This window comes from Thermobia domestica, chromosome 1 (assembly GCF_964235325.1).
Source record: "Thermobia domestica chromosome 1, izTheDome1.hap1.1, whole genome shotgun sequence".
Taxonomy (NCBI): domain Eukaryota; kingdom Metazoa; phylum Arthropoda; class Insecta; order Zygentoma; family Lepismatidae; genus Thermobia; species Thermobia domestica.
In genome coordinates this window covers 167,821,820-167,838,831 of record NC_137454.1, presented here as the reverse complement: position 1 = coordinate 167,838,831, position 17,012 = coordinate 167,821,820, and the positions used below count along the sequence as shown (strand labels likewise).

Sequence of the window (17,012 nt, the reverse complement as noted above, 5' to 3'; positions counted from 1 at the left end):
AAAGAAGTTTACTTGTACTGATATTATTAGCAACCTCGATATTTTCGCCTACAGACTCTAATCAGAACCAATAATCATGTGAATTTACTGTTGTATGTCTTCTAAGAACTCTTAGGTATTTTTTTTAAAAAAATCAGAATTTCGCGTAATATTTATGAAACAGTGTTATTCTTTTGGAAAATACATTTCTAATCGTTACAAAATAAGAACGCAAATTATTTTCTTTTGTGGTAGGGAAAAAATATGTTAGTAATATTGTAGTGTTCTGTGTGATAAATTTAAATAAATAAGAAAAAGTACGGGATGGGGGAAGACACCTTACCTTTTGTGTTTCTGTTTTTAGGAAGTCAGTTTTGTACACCCAGTAGAATTGAAAGTTTTCACTACTGCAGTTCAATTTGTAGAAGTAGTGTAAATATGTAAGGTTCTGTTTTTCCACATGTAAGTATATCAACTGACGAGAAAGCTGCGCAGGATGGTGATTCTGTCCTATCTGATGTGTTATTCGATTTTACCAACAAGGAACAATTTCTAATTTCCGCGTATTCATTGAGAAACATCTAGCATTATTAAGATTGAAAAAGTGAAAACAGAAATTTGAACAGGATTGAATACATGGGACTTCAGATAGTGTATCCCTGTGAATGTATGGCTGCTTTAAATAAATGAGCTCGACATAATAACGGAACTCAGTTTCTTTTTATTAGTATCTTCTTCTTTATCTCTTCCTTAACTGTTGCTGCCGTTAAACTTCTGCTTTTGGTTTCTCATTCTAATTCCTTATATATATATGGTTATGTTCTTTTACTATTTGATATATTTTTGACCGAATTTGATCTCTCTTTGTAAGAGCCAAGAATTGTGTACTTCATGGACAAAATAAGCTGTGTCTCAAATAAGCTGTGAGCACTTAGAAGTGCTCCTTGTAAACATTTTTTTCCAGTATTTCGAGTGAGACCTCGGGCGCTCATCTTTAGGGGTACGCAATAACTTAAGACTTTTTTTTTCAAAAAACGATAAGTAGGCAACCGTAAGTATCGATAAATGGGCACAAATATGGCTTCGTTGGAATCAGGTCCATATTCTTTCCACTGATGCATCACTCATGGATACCTCCTCATTATCGGGAAAACAGTGGTGGTGAGAATGTGACTTTTGTCATATTCGTCAATTCCCCGCCCAGCGTCAGGTGGGTAATGATTGTAGCTCCGTAACCATGCATTTCCTGACATAGTCTTCTTAACGTTTTTACTTGTCCTCCTATACGGAATTCACCCCTGAAATTTGGTCGTGCATATTTGTTACACTTTGCATTTAGAGTTATCTATATATGAAAGTTATTAGACCATACGTTTCGTGTGCATATACTTTGCTACTGCTGATACATTTTGGGTCAGCAGTTCAAACTGGGACCAAATTAAGCAGTTACACTACTGTTTCTTTCTGTGGGCATGACAAGCATTTCGTGATCATATTTAAACGCAGAAAGTGGGTGCACACTTCAAGTACCTTATTGCACGTTAGGATTCTTATTGACTTTGTCACTGCGGATGATCCTAACTGTCTTGCTGATGATTTCTGTCGTAATATTGAGATATTAAAAAAACAAATTAGGAAGGAGACTGTAAAACTAAACGAGGAATGTTGTAAATAGGAGGAAAGAAAACGATAAGCCAAAGATAAATAACGATATTACAAAATTGTGTCCAGACCTAACATTTCACGGTATAGATGCACAATTGTGTAATGTCGTTGCTTTTCTTTCTTTCTTTCTTTCTTTCTTTCTTTCTTTCTTTCTTTCTTTCTTTCTTTCTTTCTTTCTTTCTTTCTTTCTTTCTTTCTTTCTTCTTTCTTTCTTTCTTTCTTTCTTTCTTTCTTTCTTTCTTTCTTTCTTTCTTTCTTTCTTTCTTTCTTTCTTTTCTTTCTTTCTTTCTTTCTTTCTTTCTTTCTTTCTTCTTTCTTTCTTTCTTTCTTTCTTTCTTTCTTTCTTTCTTTCTTCTTTCTTTCTTTCTTTCTTTCTTTCTTTCTTTCTTTTCTTTCTTTCTTTCTTTCTTTCTTTCTTTCTTTCTTTCTTTCTTTCTTTCTTTCTTTCTTTCTTTCTTTCTTTCTTTCTTTCTTTCTTTCTTTCTTTCTTTCTTTCTTTCTTTCTTTCTTTCTTTCTTTCTTTCTTTCTTTCTTTCTTTCTTTCTTTCTTTCTTTCTTTCTTTCTTTCTTTCTTTCTTTCTTTCTTTCTTTCTTTCTTTCTTTCTTTCTTTCTTTCTTTCTTTTCTTTCTTTCTTTCTTTCTTTCTTTCTTCTTTCTTTCTTTCTTTCTTTCTTTCTTTCTTTCTTTCTTTCTTTCTTTCTTTCTTTCTTTCTTTCTTGCTTTCTTGCTTTCTTGCTTTCTTTCTTTCTTTCTTTCTTTCTTTCTTTCTTGCTTTCTTGCTTTCTTTCTTTCTTGCTTTCTTGCTTGCTTTCTTTCTTGCTTTCTTTCTTGCTTTCTTTCTTGCTTTCTTTCTTGCTTTCTTTCTTGCTTGCTTGCTTTCTTGCTTGCTTTCTTTCTTGCTTTCTTTCTTTCTTTCTTTCGTTATTTATTTTTAGAGTAAATTTTAACAAGGGGTTAAAGGTAAATATTATGCCATTGATGAACATCGCTTGAAAAATGTCAAAGCGTACAGAGTAACATACATACAGTGAATTATATTCGTTTCACTATTTCACTTGAGTAATCCAGTAGAATTATATATGATCGATGTATGATTGTTGCAGCTTGGTGGTGATGTAGGTACAACTCCAGCCCCTGCAGCTACTGCAGCAGCTCCAGTCTCTCAAACGACGACAGGATTGTTGGGAGATATTTTTGGAATTTCATCTATCCCTACGTCATACACACCTCCTAAAACGAATTGGTTGCCAGCAGAGAAAGGGAAAGGTCTGGACATCTGGGGAACATTTTCCAGGAAGTGAGTATCAAATGTCTCAAAACAAATTTAAAGATATTTTTAAATAATAGAAAAATATTTAGCATCATGGAGCATTTAATTAGCAACATGGACATAAAGAGATTTCTTCTAGAACATACTCTATTAGTTACAAGAAAGTAGGGGGAAGGGGATCATTGACATGTGCAATTTAAATCTAATTTCATCATTTATATGCAATCACTTTGAAAACACAAATATTTATAGTTCAAGACACACCTTTCTACCTGAAGAAATTCGTACCAACGAGTATATTCGACGTATTACGTTCATCGTTGGCAGTCGCACATATTTTGAATATGAGAAGTTAAGGTGGCTTACTTTTTGCTACGAAAAATATATATATATATATATTTTTAAAGCGCTTCATAGTGTTTTGAAAAACATAACTGCTCTGTAATTTGCTTTCCTGCTGCCTCAGTGGAAAATCTATCAGTGTTCTCAGACATTGTTGAAACTCTTACAGCTATATTTTAACTGTTGAGCAATTCGATGAACTTCAGCAGTCTGGAAACATTGACATGTTAACGGAAGAGTGGATTACAGATGAAGTACGTGTTTCTAAAAACAATTCTGACGTGTTATATATATATATATATATATATAAGGACATCAGTTTATCTCTTTGTAGCTAGGGGTTTGCTCGAGAAGTAGTTGTTCTTTCTTATCTTTAAAATAAGTATGACTATGGAAGGTAGATGTAACTTATCAAATATATTCATTGGTACAAATTTCATCAGGCAGAGAGGTGAATAGTCAGTTTCGAAAATTCTATGTTCAAGGTATTCATGCTGGTTGGAATATGGTTCTTGTATACGGCAAATACCATTTTATTCAAATAATGCGTTCTTATTATAAACTTTTGCATAAGATTAAACGAAGTACAAGGAGGTAGTAAGTGAAAAGACTAACACATTCTAGTATTTATTATATCACACTATTCACTGTATGCTTGACTGAAAATATTTTTATGTTTTAGGAATGGGCAGATTTACATGGACTTCACATTTACTAATAAAGCAATGCAGGCTATGGCAGGGTTTGCTATACAGCTTAATAAAAATAGGTAAGTTTTTCTCCAATTTTAATTTGAATAAAGAAATTCTAACCTGTAAATTTTGTACAATACAGACGATTCATTTATATTGAGCCGAATTTGAATGTGCCACTTACCTAGGAAATATCATGTTTTCACCACCAGCTGTGTTTGATCTGCAGGCCACCTCTATTGACTGTTGTCAAGCATCCGAGTTTCCATTGCAACAGACTGCCTTACAGCTGGGCCATGGATATTGCATCCCACTCCTCTTTATAGGCTTTCCCACAAGTCGGAGAAGGGTGGACTCGACGTTGGGACAGGCGCTGCTTGAGGAGTCCGAAAGCACAACAGTTCATTGCTCTGGCATCTGGACTCTAGACAGGGATATCAGAAAAGGAAGTTGCCACAATTCCAGTTTCCTGTTCCATACGGGGATAGAATTCCTGCAATATTTTCGATTTGCGGGTGGATGCCTTGTCTCGGTGCAGTTCAACCTAGATTACGTCTTGTCCTTGCAGTGCTGGGATTTCATGCTGTACATTTTAGTCTGATAGTACACACCGTTGATTTTGACGTTTTACTCCACCTTTCGGAGACGCAGTTTGCTCTTGTACGAGAAACTGGCCACAATCATGAACCGTTTTGGGAAACTCTCTACACGCTAGCGGAAGAACGAGTTTCGACTCTTGCTGTCAACAGGTCTGTATGTAATGGCACGAACTTTACCACAGTAAATGAAGTAAATCCACGGCTCATCAAGGGTAACAACAAACTTCCAGCGATCATTCGGAGATCACGATTACCGATTAAGCCGTGAGAGGTAAATCCTGTGAATGGCGCGGTTGATTGTCACGATGTGCGGTATTTGCTTGCCATTTTACGCTGTGAGTGGGGATTTTCGGAGATCGTTATACGCCGAACCACACTCAATAGCGGCAGGGTCCTCTTAACGTGAGGGCGATTTCTGGCTGCTTGTGTCGGTGTGGTGGATCCAGAAATCTGTGCCGCATATTTCCATATGGTACGATTCACAGTGACACAACTTACACGAAAATTACGCACTTTACATATTTCAACGATGCGCGATGCGGTGAACTTAGCATCGGAAAGGGCTGCAATGAATCCCTCCGACAATCTGTTACAGTTTCGGCGGCATCAAACTACGCTTGACCATACTGCTCTATTACGTGACTAACGAGATATTGTTTCTTGCCTCATGACAGTCTCACGTTGCACGGTGACAGGCGCACGGTTTGCGCATTCGCGGTACGGTTGTACATTAACTTCGGCTCGATATAAATGAATCAACCTCTGTATACTGATGATTCTTAAAGGAATTCCTACGTGGACAAGAATAAGGTACTCCCTGATAGTTATGTTGAAAAACCCTGAGAAGATTTCGAGACTGAATGGTTTAAAATGTAAGCCTAAAAAGAAGTATAGAATTACAATGGTACGAGGGCTAGTCAAGAAAGACTTGGACTGATTTTTTTTTTCTAGGCAATTTATTATTACTCAGCAACAGGCACATGATCCTTTTCAAAGTAGTCCCCGCCCATTTGAATGCACTTTTTCATTCGAGTCTTCCAGTCCTCAAACACATGTCGCAGGCCATTCTTTGAGAGGTCCTTCAAAACCGCCTCCGATGCCTTCAGAACCTCGGAATTATCAGAGAAGCGGCGTCCACGCAGTCTGGATTTTAGGGCAGGGAATAGAAAAAAGTCGCACGGTGCGGTAGGCGTCTCCACCATCCTCAAACCTTTGCAACAGCTCCCTGCAAGTCTCCACTCGAACGGCCTTCTGCTCTGGTGTCAGGAGTCGCGGAATCCATCGCGCACACACTCGGCTCATGTGGAGGTGGTCATGCAAAATTTTGAAGGCACTGCCATGAGATATGCGTAGTGCGGCTGCCAGATCGTCGATACTGATGCGGCGATCTTCTCTAACAATGACTGCTGCCGTGTTAATGTTCACCTCAGTAACAGCTGACGCTGATACACCTGGTCCACCAGCTTTCGTGATTGTCATTCGGCCCTCTTTAAACTCTTTGAACCACCAGAACACGGTACTTCGTGGCAGAGCGTCATCTTTGTAGGCTGCTCTCAACATTCCTAGAGTTTCTGTTGCACTTTTCCCCAGGCGATAGCAGAACCGTATAGCTGCAAATTGTTCATCTCGTAATGACTCCATTTCTTCTACAGGCGACTTCTAGAGGCGGTGCAGAACATCACCTGCAATAAAAAGTCGTGGTTACCAAACATGCAGTGATTCCTTAACAACATTTTATATATATGCACAGCAAGACCCACCCTACTTGTATGCCAAACTATGAAGCTCCAGCGTTAACAGAACTGCCGGGAAAAAAATCAGTCCAAGTCTTTCTTGACTTGCCCTCGTATATTAGAGAGTTTGTTACTGTCACGTATATTAAGTATTGTGGTTGAAAGAATGTGTGACCAGGTCGAAATCTAAGCAAGTTATCAAGAGAGGAGAAAATCACTGCAAACAAACCTATAAATAATAGCAGTCATGTGAAATAATCGAGAATATTGAAGTAGTGGGATGTAAAGAAATAGATGGAATAAATGAAGAAACGATGAGTAGATGGTGGAGGAACTTCAGAAAGAAAGAAAGAAAGAAAAAAAAACAGAGATACATCTCTCGAAAATCCGACATTTCACTGTAGTTACCTCTTTGGTTATCAGAAATGCGCAACGAAGTGGGAATCGTGTATTTAATCGAAACAAGAGTTGGGAGTAGAGTGAGGAGAGTAAATGGGAAATAACAAAATATTAGAGATGAATCGTATTTCGAAAGCGAATATCGGTAGATGAAAATCTTGTATTGTTCAGACTTTGTATGTAACTTCAAATTTCGAAATAGCTCAAAATGTTATTTCATGTGAACATTATTTATTTTCTGTATCTGTTTCAGCTTTGGGCTGATTCCTTCTGCTCCTTTGCAAGTGATGACACCTTTGCCTCCCAGTATATCTCATGACACGTCCTTGCCTCTTAATACAACTGGTCCCGTGCAGAGGATGGATCCTCTCACAAATCTACAGGTAGCTACAATTTAGTGTTAATTTATTGACGTTGTTAGTAAATAATTTTAGTTTGTATTTGATATTCCAAAATATAGAAGATATACATTTTAATTTTAGGTTATCAATTATCCTTAGGAAATCAAGGCATGTTTCGTGTGTGTATAACTTAGTTCTCAAGTAATGAATATATAAAAAGGTCGGCGCACATATGAGCTGAACATTACGCCAAACCATAAATTTCACAAGTGTGGTCGTGTCTTCGAATAACTGCAACAAGTCTTATGCGCGGACTTCTTCCGAATTTTGTCAACATTCTCGCCAATCATTAAAAAAGTATTACCACTCGCCTAGGAACAAGTATGGACTTCCAGTCGAACTTGCAGACTACACATTTCGAACTTTCTCTGCTGCTTCATTTCTTCAAATGCTGGAAATATCGTGTAGCACGGTTGATATCTACTATGTCTATGTATGGCGAAGAAACATTCAACTGACATAAAAATGTTTAAGTCTGATAATAACCTTGAACCGCTGTAAATGTCTCTACTACTAGTAGCACTATTACTCTTGACTTGCTACCATCACTGCATTTTTTATTCAGTGTGCAATATGTGTAAATATACAATGGCGCTGTTATCTACAATGATTTTTTAGTCATGAATCTTGTTAACAGAACTGGAAACCTCACAGCGAACACGCAACAATGTTCGTCTCTCGTACGGACATTAATCTTATAGCATATATTGCCCAGGGACAAGTTATTCTGATTGCTGACGTCCACATTAAATTATTTATTCATAGTAGTAGTACGTATAATAGTTTGTGTTAGAAAGTGTTACTTTTCAATATAATTACAAAAGAACAGATTAAATGATTGGATAATAGTCTTATTCACTTCTGGTACGATTCATTCTGACAAATTATGTAGGACCTTTTCTTAGTCGCAAATTGAATGTTAGGTAAATTATCTGGAAATTTTATTCTTATCATAATAACTGCAAATCACAATGTTTTTGGAATTACAACAAACAAAATAGACACTTATTTAATCACAAAACTTTCTTACGAAAACGATTGCAAGTATCGCATATGCATAGACTTGAAAACTAGCCAATCAAATAGTTTCAAATGAACTGAAACAGTGTTGGCAAATCATTACGAATAAACTTCAGTCCAGTGGTACGTTTTACATTTTTTTTAAAAATATGAAACATATATTTTTCTAATTTGTTAACATGGTTAATATACGTTACAATTTTTAAGTAATATATGTAGGTTAGAATTATTTGGAAACCTAAGTTCTTTAATATTTCTTCACTCAATATTCTCTCCAAAGAAGAAAAAGGCTGAAGAAACAACTAGGAAATATTAGAAATGAAAAAATGAACCCTTTAATATCTGAATTTAGTCACATGCATTCAGTTGTAATATGGGTATTCCATTACACCTGTAGGTTATCTTATGCATGAATGGGGTCATGGTGGTTCAGTGGTAGAGCGCTAACTTCTTGTGCGTAGGGTCCCTGGTTCGATCTCCAGCCAAGTAAGTTTGTGGTAAACAACGTTTTGTCCGTGGTTTTCTGGGAATACTCACGTTTCCCCTACTTTCTGATTCCACCAATTGTTCCATCTTCATTTGTTTGCCTTAATCGCCATGTCCCTTAGCGTAAAGGGCATAATCGTGGGACATTAAACTGAAATATTTAATTTCATTTTTTATTGTATGAACAACTATTTATTTGTATTGTTAATACTGTTAATATTTCGTTTTAATGACTATACAACAAAATAATTTTATTTTCAGGTTGCCATTAAAAACAATATAGATGTCTTCTACTTCGCGTGTCTTGTTCCCATGAACGTATTTTTCACAGAAGATGGACAGATGGATAAGAGGGTGTTCTTGGCCACATGGAAAGATATCCCAGCTCAGAACGAAGTTCAATATACTCTTACTAATATTCAATGTAATGCAGGTAAGCGTTCTGCATCTCTAATACCGTTTGTGTACTTTAGAAGAACTTTATATACTGTAAAACATTCAGAAAGAGGTATTAGCGCAGATTGAACGAAATGCAGGATGGAAACTGACTGATATATTCTAACAGATCCCGAGAACGTTTTAGGTTGGTCTTTTGATGATATGCATTTAGTAATGGATTGACGTATACACAGCATAAATCGTAATTGAGAGGTCGTCCTTCTAGAAGTTGTAGTAGCTTCAGAGGAAATGTTTAAGGAATGCAAGATGTCTATAGCTTCTCTGTTTATGAAAATTAAAATGGATTAAAGTAATTATGAGTATTGATTTTGACAATCTGTTGCAAGGTTTACATGCAACAATCTGAATTTTTTTTGGCACAACCTGAAGCAGGGAGATGCTGTAGCCACCGTTAGGTTCTAATTTAGCACTAGAAAACGCGCTTGAGGCAACTGTAATAAAATATGATTAGTTCTGATATAGTTTAATATTATTATTCAAAATACATTTTTTTTCTCAATGGATGCACTTGTTTGCACGTTGTTGACGCGAAAAGACATGAAAAATGGATCTATTTAGTAAACTACACTTAAGTGCCTAAAGTCATGGGATACCTACCTAATAACGTGTGGGACCTTCTCAAGCATGGAGAAGTGCAGTAACTTGACTTGGTATGGACTAGACAAGTCGCTGGTAGTTCGCTGGAGGGATGTGCAGCTATGCAGCCTCGATTACTGTCTATAATTCGGTGGTTGTTGCAGGTGGAGGATCCTTGGTGTGAATGATCGTTCGATGATTCATATGTGCTCGAAAAGGTTTATGTCCGGAAACTACGGGGCCAAATCGTATGCTAGAAGTGGCCAGAGTCTTCCTCAAAACAGTCGCGTGCTATTGCGGTCAGGTAACATGGGGCATTGTTATCCTAGAAAGTCCCATTGTTGGCAGAGTACAAGAAGTCAATAATGGACTGTAGACGGTCACCAAACAGCTGAACATAGCGATAACCGCTTAATGTGTGGTTCAAGCGGACCAGAGAACCCAAACCATACCATGTAAACATTCCCTTAACCATTACGGAGCCACCAACACCGTGGAAAATGCCTTGTTGATAACTTTGATTCATGACCTTATGGGGTCTGCTCCACACCCAGTCCCATCCATGCCTTCCAACTGGAAACGAGACTCATCCAACTACGATACACGTCACCAGTCATCTAAGGCTCCATTCACGTATTCCCCAGCTTACATGAGTTGCTGTTGCCGATGGTCATTGTTTAGTAGTGGCACTTGTGCAGTTGCGGCAGCGATATTGCCTGGAGATCAAATTGCACTGTACTGACCATTAAGATACGTTGCTGGGACGTCCTGTAGTGATTAATGTTGCTTGCCTGCCCAGACATCGCCAGTTGTGGTTATTCAGCACACGTCAGTGGCCACTGCGTAGTTTCTGATAGGTCGTAATGCGTCCGATTCTTACCCGTAGTCCATCCTTGACGCTGTGGAACGAGAGAAGCTCAATGTCCAGACGACTTCCGAAATCGCATATTCCATTCGTGTACCATCCCGCACTTGAACTCCTATTATTCCCCACGGGTTGTCATCAGTACAGAATACGACGTTTTACTGCCAGCACTGAAACTACTTCGCGCCATTCGACCAATTTTCCATGTCCCTGTGACATCAGCAAGTTTCCCACCGCTATCCCATGACTTTTGGCATTTTATTGTATATAAAATGCTGAACTCACAATATTACTGGTTACCGAATTTCACACAGATAATAAAGTCGAAATCTCTTAAGAAAAAGGAGACTTATCGCTCTTATGGGTAATACTCACAAGGTGTATGTTCTGATCGGCGAACCTAAGAGTGAAAGACTTTCGGAAAACCCAGGGATAAGGTAAGAGAATGTGAGGCAGGATTATAAGGGTAAGGCGTAGTAACAAATTTAAAGTGGATTGGCTTGGTACAGGATGGAATGCAGTGGAGAGGTTTCGTTTGTGCAACAGTGAACTATCTTATTCCTTAAGTTATAGATCTAGTAAATTATTCATGTAAAATTTTAAGTGTTAACCAAGAATAATGACGCAGTTGGGGAGCTATTTGAATTGAGACACAGTAAACGGTAATTTAGAAATAATGGAGATGGAAGCCGATGGGGTGACCACATCTCACACAACTGAAAGCCAAATGACCGGCCATAACCTTTTCATGACCTATAACACAAGGAAGTTTGATATAAGTTTATTATATATATTATTTTCATTAAAAATTAGAGTGAGAACGAACTTCACGGTTTAGCAGGGTTGGCAATAAAGATTTTAACAAAAAAAAAAAAAAAAAAAAAAAGTAACCAAAAGAAAAATGCTTTTTAAAGCTCTTCTTAAACGACAGGCCAGACTACGTCAATGTGTAATGATATTGTACTTTCAGATGCCGTAGTACAGAAGATGCAACAAAATAACGTGTTTACGATAGCCAAACGTAATGTAGAAGGCCAAGATATGCTATACCAATCATTGAAGCTTACGAATGGCATTTGGGTATTGAATGAATTGAAAATTCAACCTGGAAATCCAAACATCACGGTAAGTGTGTGTGCAAAAATACTAAAAAGAAATCATAAAATCCTTCCTTATTAACTTTACCACATTTTTATGGAGAAGTTCCTCTGTTGTTTATCCAGAACTTGGTTTTCTTTTTGAGTGTATTAGGTAGAAAGATAGACTTATGAACTAGATTTAGTTTTCTTTTGACTTTCCTGTCATATCGGCTAAGTACTGGAAGTAATCTAATAAACGCGGAGCTTCTTGTTTTTTTAAAAAATAATCTCACTTCAAACTTTTCTGATTAATGTATGTGAGTGAATGAAGTCCTTATCTTTTTTCAGTTCAATTCGAAATACCTCCCCTATCGGAGAACATAGTGGTTCAATGATAGAGCACTTATTTTTAGTACAAGAAGTTCCTGTTTCTATTGCAGCCCGTATAATTTTCGTGGTAAACAATATCGTAGCTGTGAAGGTTATTAATCTCCCGCTTCCTTTAGCCTCTACAATATAACCGTGGGGTATTAAACTATAGACTTAATTTTCATTTTATCTAATCTATGTGCAGTAAGTACACTCTTCAGAAGTGACAGGAAAAGAACTATAAAAGGATGGAAGCTAAGACAAAATATAAAACTAATGATTAGAGGGTGGAAGTTGATTAAATGTCATCTTCTTTTCTGGTATCGCTGACCCAGTGCCCATCAAATACACATAGTAATACACTTCGTTCTGAAAAAAAGTGGTAATTTTAAAATGCATTTATATATATATATATATGTATATATTGCCAATTTTCAGCTTTTAGACAACTTTTTGCAAGTTTAGGTCATTTTGTTAGTTATTTTTTTTAAAGTTTCGGTGATTTTCTAGTCATTTTTCGTAAACTTCGGTACTTTTTCATTATTTGTTATTGTTATTTCAATTTTGGTAATATGCTCGAGACATTACACCGACATAAACACATTTTTTCATAGAGTGACAGTTTATAAGCAAAAGAAAGAGGAACTGAAAATATTAGTCTTTGTTTCTGTGTTGTTAAGTGGAAAGTACCAGACGTCTCTGTCTGGCTCAAACTCGGATGTAAGATCATATAAGGAGATGTAACTAAAGTAATCGTAAGGACTCATGAAACTTGACATAGATGTATCGATTTCACCTTTCAATAAAACGCGAAGGTATATTCCGATCGTTAGTTCCTGTCTATGAAATTTTACGTGTCGTGTGTCTCGCGCCATATAGAGAACATTTCTCGAAGGTACAGTGTTGTCGAATTGTCGCTAAGTATAGTTTTGTTGGTCTTTTTTTTCTTATATATTTTTATCTTTACTGTTACCCGTACAGTGACGTGCAGGACATGAAAGCATACACCGTGCTTCATAGTAGGCCGAGATGCTACGAATTAGTACATTTTACGCTGAATAATTTACTGTGTATGTGTTATTCATTAAATTGTTGAAGTTTATATTTTATTTGGTTATTTTTATTTAAATCAAACTTGAGAACCTATTTCAACTGAAGAAGCTACGTCATTTTTTTTCCTGGTATCGTGGACACAGTGCCTATCATTAGATATGTCTGTTGTATTCTTTTCAAGTTACAATTACAAATTTAATCGTAATTTTTCACGATTTTGAGGTCATTTTTCCATATATTTTAGGGCATATATGTATAGTTTTAGGTCATGAACTTCCGCCCCCCTTACTAATGACAAAGCTTGCGCTTTAACACATGAAAATGCATGTCCAGAATGGTGAATTGTATTTCTGAATCATCGTAGAAAGCGATGAAGCAGTTTGTTGCATCCAGCAACTTGCACTTCACACGACAGTGGACTGAAAATATGATTAGACTACTTCTCTCAACTTATTCGATGAGCATATTCATGTGCTACAGTGTAGACTTTTTCATTAGTTTTGTATTTTGCTCTTACTTCTTTGTTAATAATCTTCTCCTGTCTGTCGGTAATTCCTGCTGCTATGGATGATATATTAATAGATGGGAAGACCTGTAGAGAATATCAAGGTAAGAATGTTTTATTTAGTATGTGTGTCTTCAGGGCCTTACCAGACTAGAAAATAATTTGTGTGCTTCCCTAACTAGTGTCCTTGAATATTTCAAATACTGTCGCACTATGCACATCAAAAGAATATTTAGTTGGGAAAACAGCTGGGCTTTATATGAGTAGAGGTTTAGAATTGGGAAACCAAATCTTTCTAGAAACAGAATACGTCTTTAAAAATTCAAAAACTTTGAAAAAGGTCCCTCATTAATAATCTTCTGCAATAAAATTGTGCTTGAAGCACTGGCGTATTTTATGGGCAACCGAGGCTACCGGCGGTAGCCCTTGGAAGTTAATACAACACGTACAAATTAATTTAAAATAACATGTTTACAGTTTATTTTCTTTTTTCCATTGTACTAGTGTCTATATTTTCGCAAACGTGAATGCGTACTAAGGCAGCCGTTAACGCTTAGAACACAATCCCTCTCGCTTTCGTAAACACTGATGATTTGACAACTCCTAGGAAACCGCAATCGTCTGCCAGCAGAGAGAAATATGTAACTGTTTCGGCGCCCACGTAGGTTCCTCCGTAACAGTATACTAGCGAGGCACGGGATGGCAACCAAGCAGGATTCCTCTCTGTGGAGCGGTTTCTGTAGGCGGAGCGAGTAAATCGAAGTTAAAAACAATGACATAGCAGCTATTTTGGATCTATCTGAGAATTTCGGGTCATCATTTCGTAGCGCTTTGCGTCAACGCAATGCAAAATTTGTGTTTTACTTTGCGATTCTTGTTATTGCACTTGTAATTACTTATTGCTTTATTTGCATTGAGTTGAATCCGCTAATTTTGCGCCAACCATTACGAAATAAGGCCGCAGACAATATTGTAAATTAGAAAATGTGTTAATTTCTATTAGTCTGGTGAGCATTGTGAGTAATATTAAGCAGGAAAATGAAATGCTACAAAGAAAATTGATTGTAGAACTTTTTTTTTTTTTTTGGTAAGGCTAAAATCAATACACTAATGGATTTAAGACCAAATAGGAAAATCAGTAACAGAGGCGACTCTTGAGGGAAGTGACATTGGTAAAATTTAACATTTTACGGATGCAATCCACGAGAATTTAACTGCGAACCTTAATAGTCTCAAAACAAAAGTTCAAACAAAACACACCAACCACTTTTTGTTCATTGTTATGCATATTTTTATTATTATTATTATTATTATTAATAATAATAATAATAATAATAATAATAATAATAATAATAATAATATACAAGGTCAGTGGTAGCCCATGCCTTCAAACCAGTATACGCCACTGGCTTGAAATATTAGTGTGTGTGTGAGAGAAAGAAAAAGTAGATGATAATAAGGTAGGGTGTATGATATGTACAAATTTTGTTCAGTGTATTGTATCATGAATTCATATGTAAACATATCGTAATCGCGCAGATGAGTGATGATAAACAGTTTATGTGATAACTTCAAAATTTTAAGTTTCGCATGGGAATGGTCCAGCATTATCAAGAATGAAAAGGTAAATACATAAATTAATTAGATGGGATCGTTCAAATAAAAGTAAAATACAACTAAAAATCAATTACGTAATATCTTAGTTCATGTGGATGCGTGGCTACCAGTAATAAATGAACTGAAAAAGAAAGAAGAAAGTCATATACGTTTCGTTCGTTTGTTACGGTAGCAACGAATCCAGTGTTGAATGATAGGCAGTTACTTGTGATCTTATTCAATCTTCATATATACCTTTTCGTTCTTGATAATGCTGAACTGTTCCCAGCAAAAATTCTAGTCTTTGTACTAGTGGCGGAAGAAAGTCACATCGGTAGAAATCAAATTTTACCACTACAAACTAAGAGAACCCACCCAATATACTAGTTCTTGTACACAAGAAGAAATACATCAGATAAGCTTGCTTCTGTTAGTTTGAAGCGATAAAATTCTAATTACCACCGATATGATTTTCCTCAGGAGCCGCCACTGTTTATCTGTTTTTGATTCTTGTAATTTCATTCCTCATACTTCCATCAGTTGACCATTTTTCGGTTGATGGAAAGAAGTGCTTTATATTTAATTATAAAATAACCAAGTTATAGTATTACAAATTGCAGCACGCTTGGAACTTTCATTATTATTTCGTTTAACCCCCGCTTTAATTATTAACAGTGATATTTACTGATTAAATTAGTTTCAAAAACTCGTTTTGACGAGATTTGATGTTAGCGTCTTTTTGATTATGTAGCAGCCATTTACCAATACTTGAGTGCTAGAGCACATCATCCGAGACAATCTACCCCAGATTTTTGTAACTAGGAGGGATTTTAAGTAGCTATTACTTTTTTCCTGAATAATGAGAAAAACATGGATTACAGAAGATGGTTCCAGATATATGCGAATAGAATCATGCACCGTTGCTGTGTACAGGCGTGAGCTATAGCGAAAAGTCGCATGTTGCTTTCTTAGTCTATGGCTTCCTCTTTCAGGATCTAGAGCGAAGTGAATGCAGTAGGTTAAACCCGAAACTGCACTGTTATTAGGAAGGGTGTGTCGTGACTCATTTCCAAAGGCCATCTATGATAAAATTGTAGAACAGAGTCGAGGCAATCATTTGACGCTCGCATGAGAAATATTCATTCTTAAAAGTACCCACTAGAAGACTCCAGTAAAAGTAATGAATCAAACGTCATGTGACATATATCGAATGGCTTGCCAAGAACTTCCCTTCATGTAAGATGGCTGGAAAGGTCTATATGTCTCCAGATCAGATGATGAAGTGCTATCATAAATCTCGCGTTCACTAGCTTCAACCTCGGCTCATTGCTAAGCGGAAATCCAACTGCCGGGAACTGTATGAGCGCCATTTATCAGATAACAAGTGGAACATATGGTTATGCTAGATGGTGCATACATTTACCAATTGGACATAGTCAAAAACAGGCCATTATCTTCCACTTTAGCGATGCAAAGGTATGTAGCAACATTTTACGCTGTTGCAATGCAATTTTTGCAGGTTCATAGTTGTTGCAGAATTTGGGTACACTGAGAAGTTTGTAATTCGTGAAGTTGACAAAAGTGCAAAGATGAATCGTACGTACTCCCATTCGCCATTATCATCCCAATTTTGCGCATAGATATCCAACATTTGTACAGACAGTCCACCCCAAATGTGCTCATTCACATGGATAAGGTATTAAGCCAACCTTTCCAAAGAACACTCTGATTTTACCACCAGTGGAGCAGAAACAGATAATTCATATTGTTACGTTTACCGACATTTCGCTAAAAGCTCTGATACCAGTCCGATGAATTTTGAACCTTTGGACTGGTAAAATGACGCTACAGACATCGACGACATTGGTATGTCCGAACTATTTGTTGTGTCTAAAGCTTGCAGAGATAATACTCATTAGGGTGG

At 36.7% G+C, this 17,012-nt stretch overlaps 1 protein-coding gene across 2 annotated transcripts in view; it reads left to right on the top strand.

Moving 5' to 3' along the window:
* AP-1-2beta (adaptor protein complex 1/2, beta subunit) overlaps positions 1 to 17,012 on the top strand; it is a 68,831-nt gene that overhangs the window by 45,145 nt on the left and 6,674 nt on the right. Inside the window, exons 13-18 of one of the 2 annotated variants that reach the window (XM_081766249.1) lie at positions 2,748 to 2,941; positions 3,939 to 4,025; positions 6,933 to 7,062; positions 8,848 to 9,019; positions 11,457 to 11,611; positions 13,570 to 13,596. In XM_081766249.1, the coding sequence (XP_081622375.1) occupies positions 2,748 to 2,941; positions 3,939 to 4,025; positions 6,933 to 7,062; positions 8,848 to 9,019; positions 11,457 to 11,611; positions 13,570 to 13,596 (765 nt within the window). The remainder of the gene's footprint in view (positions 1 to 2,747; positions 2,942 to 3,938; positions 4,026 to 6,932; positions 7,063 to 8,847; positions 9,020 to 11,456; positions 11,612 to 13,569; positions 13,597 to 17,012) is intronic. The other variant, XM_081766259.1, reaches the window with a different exon arrangement.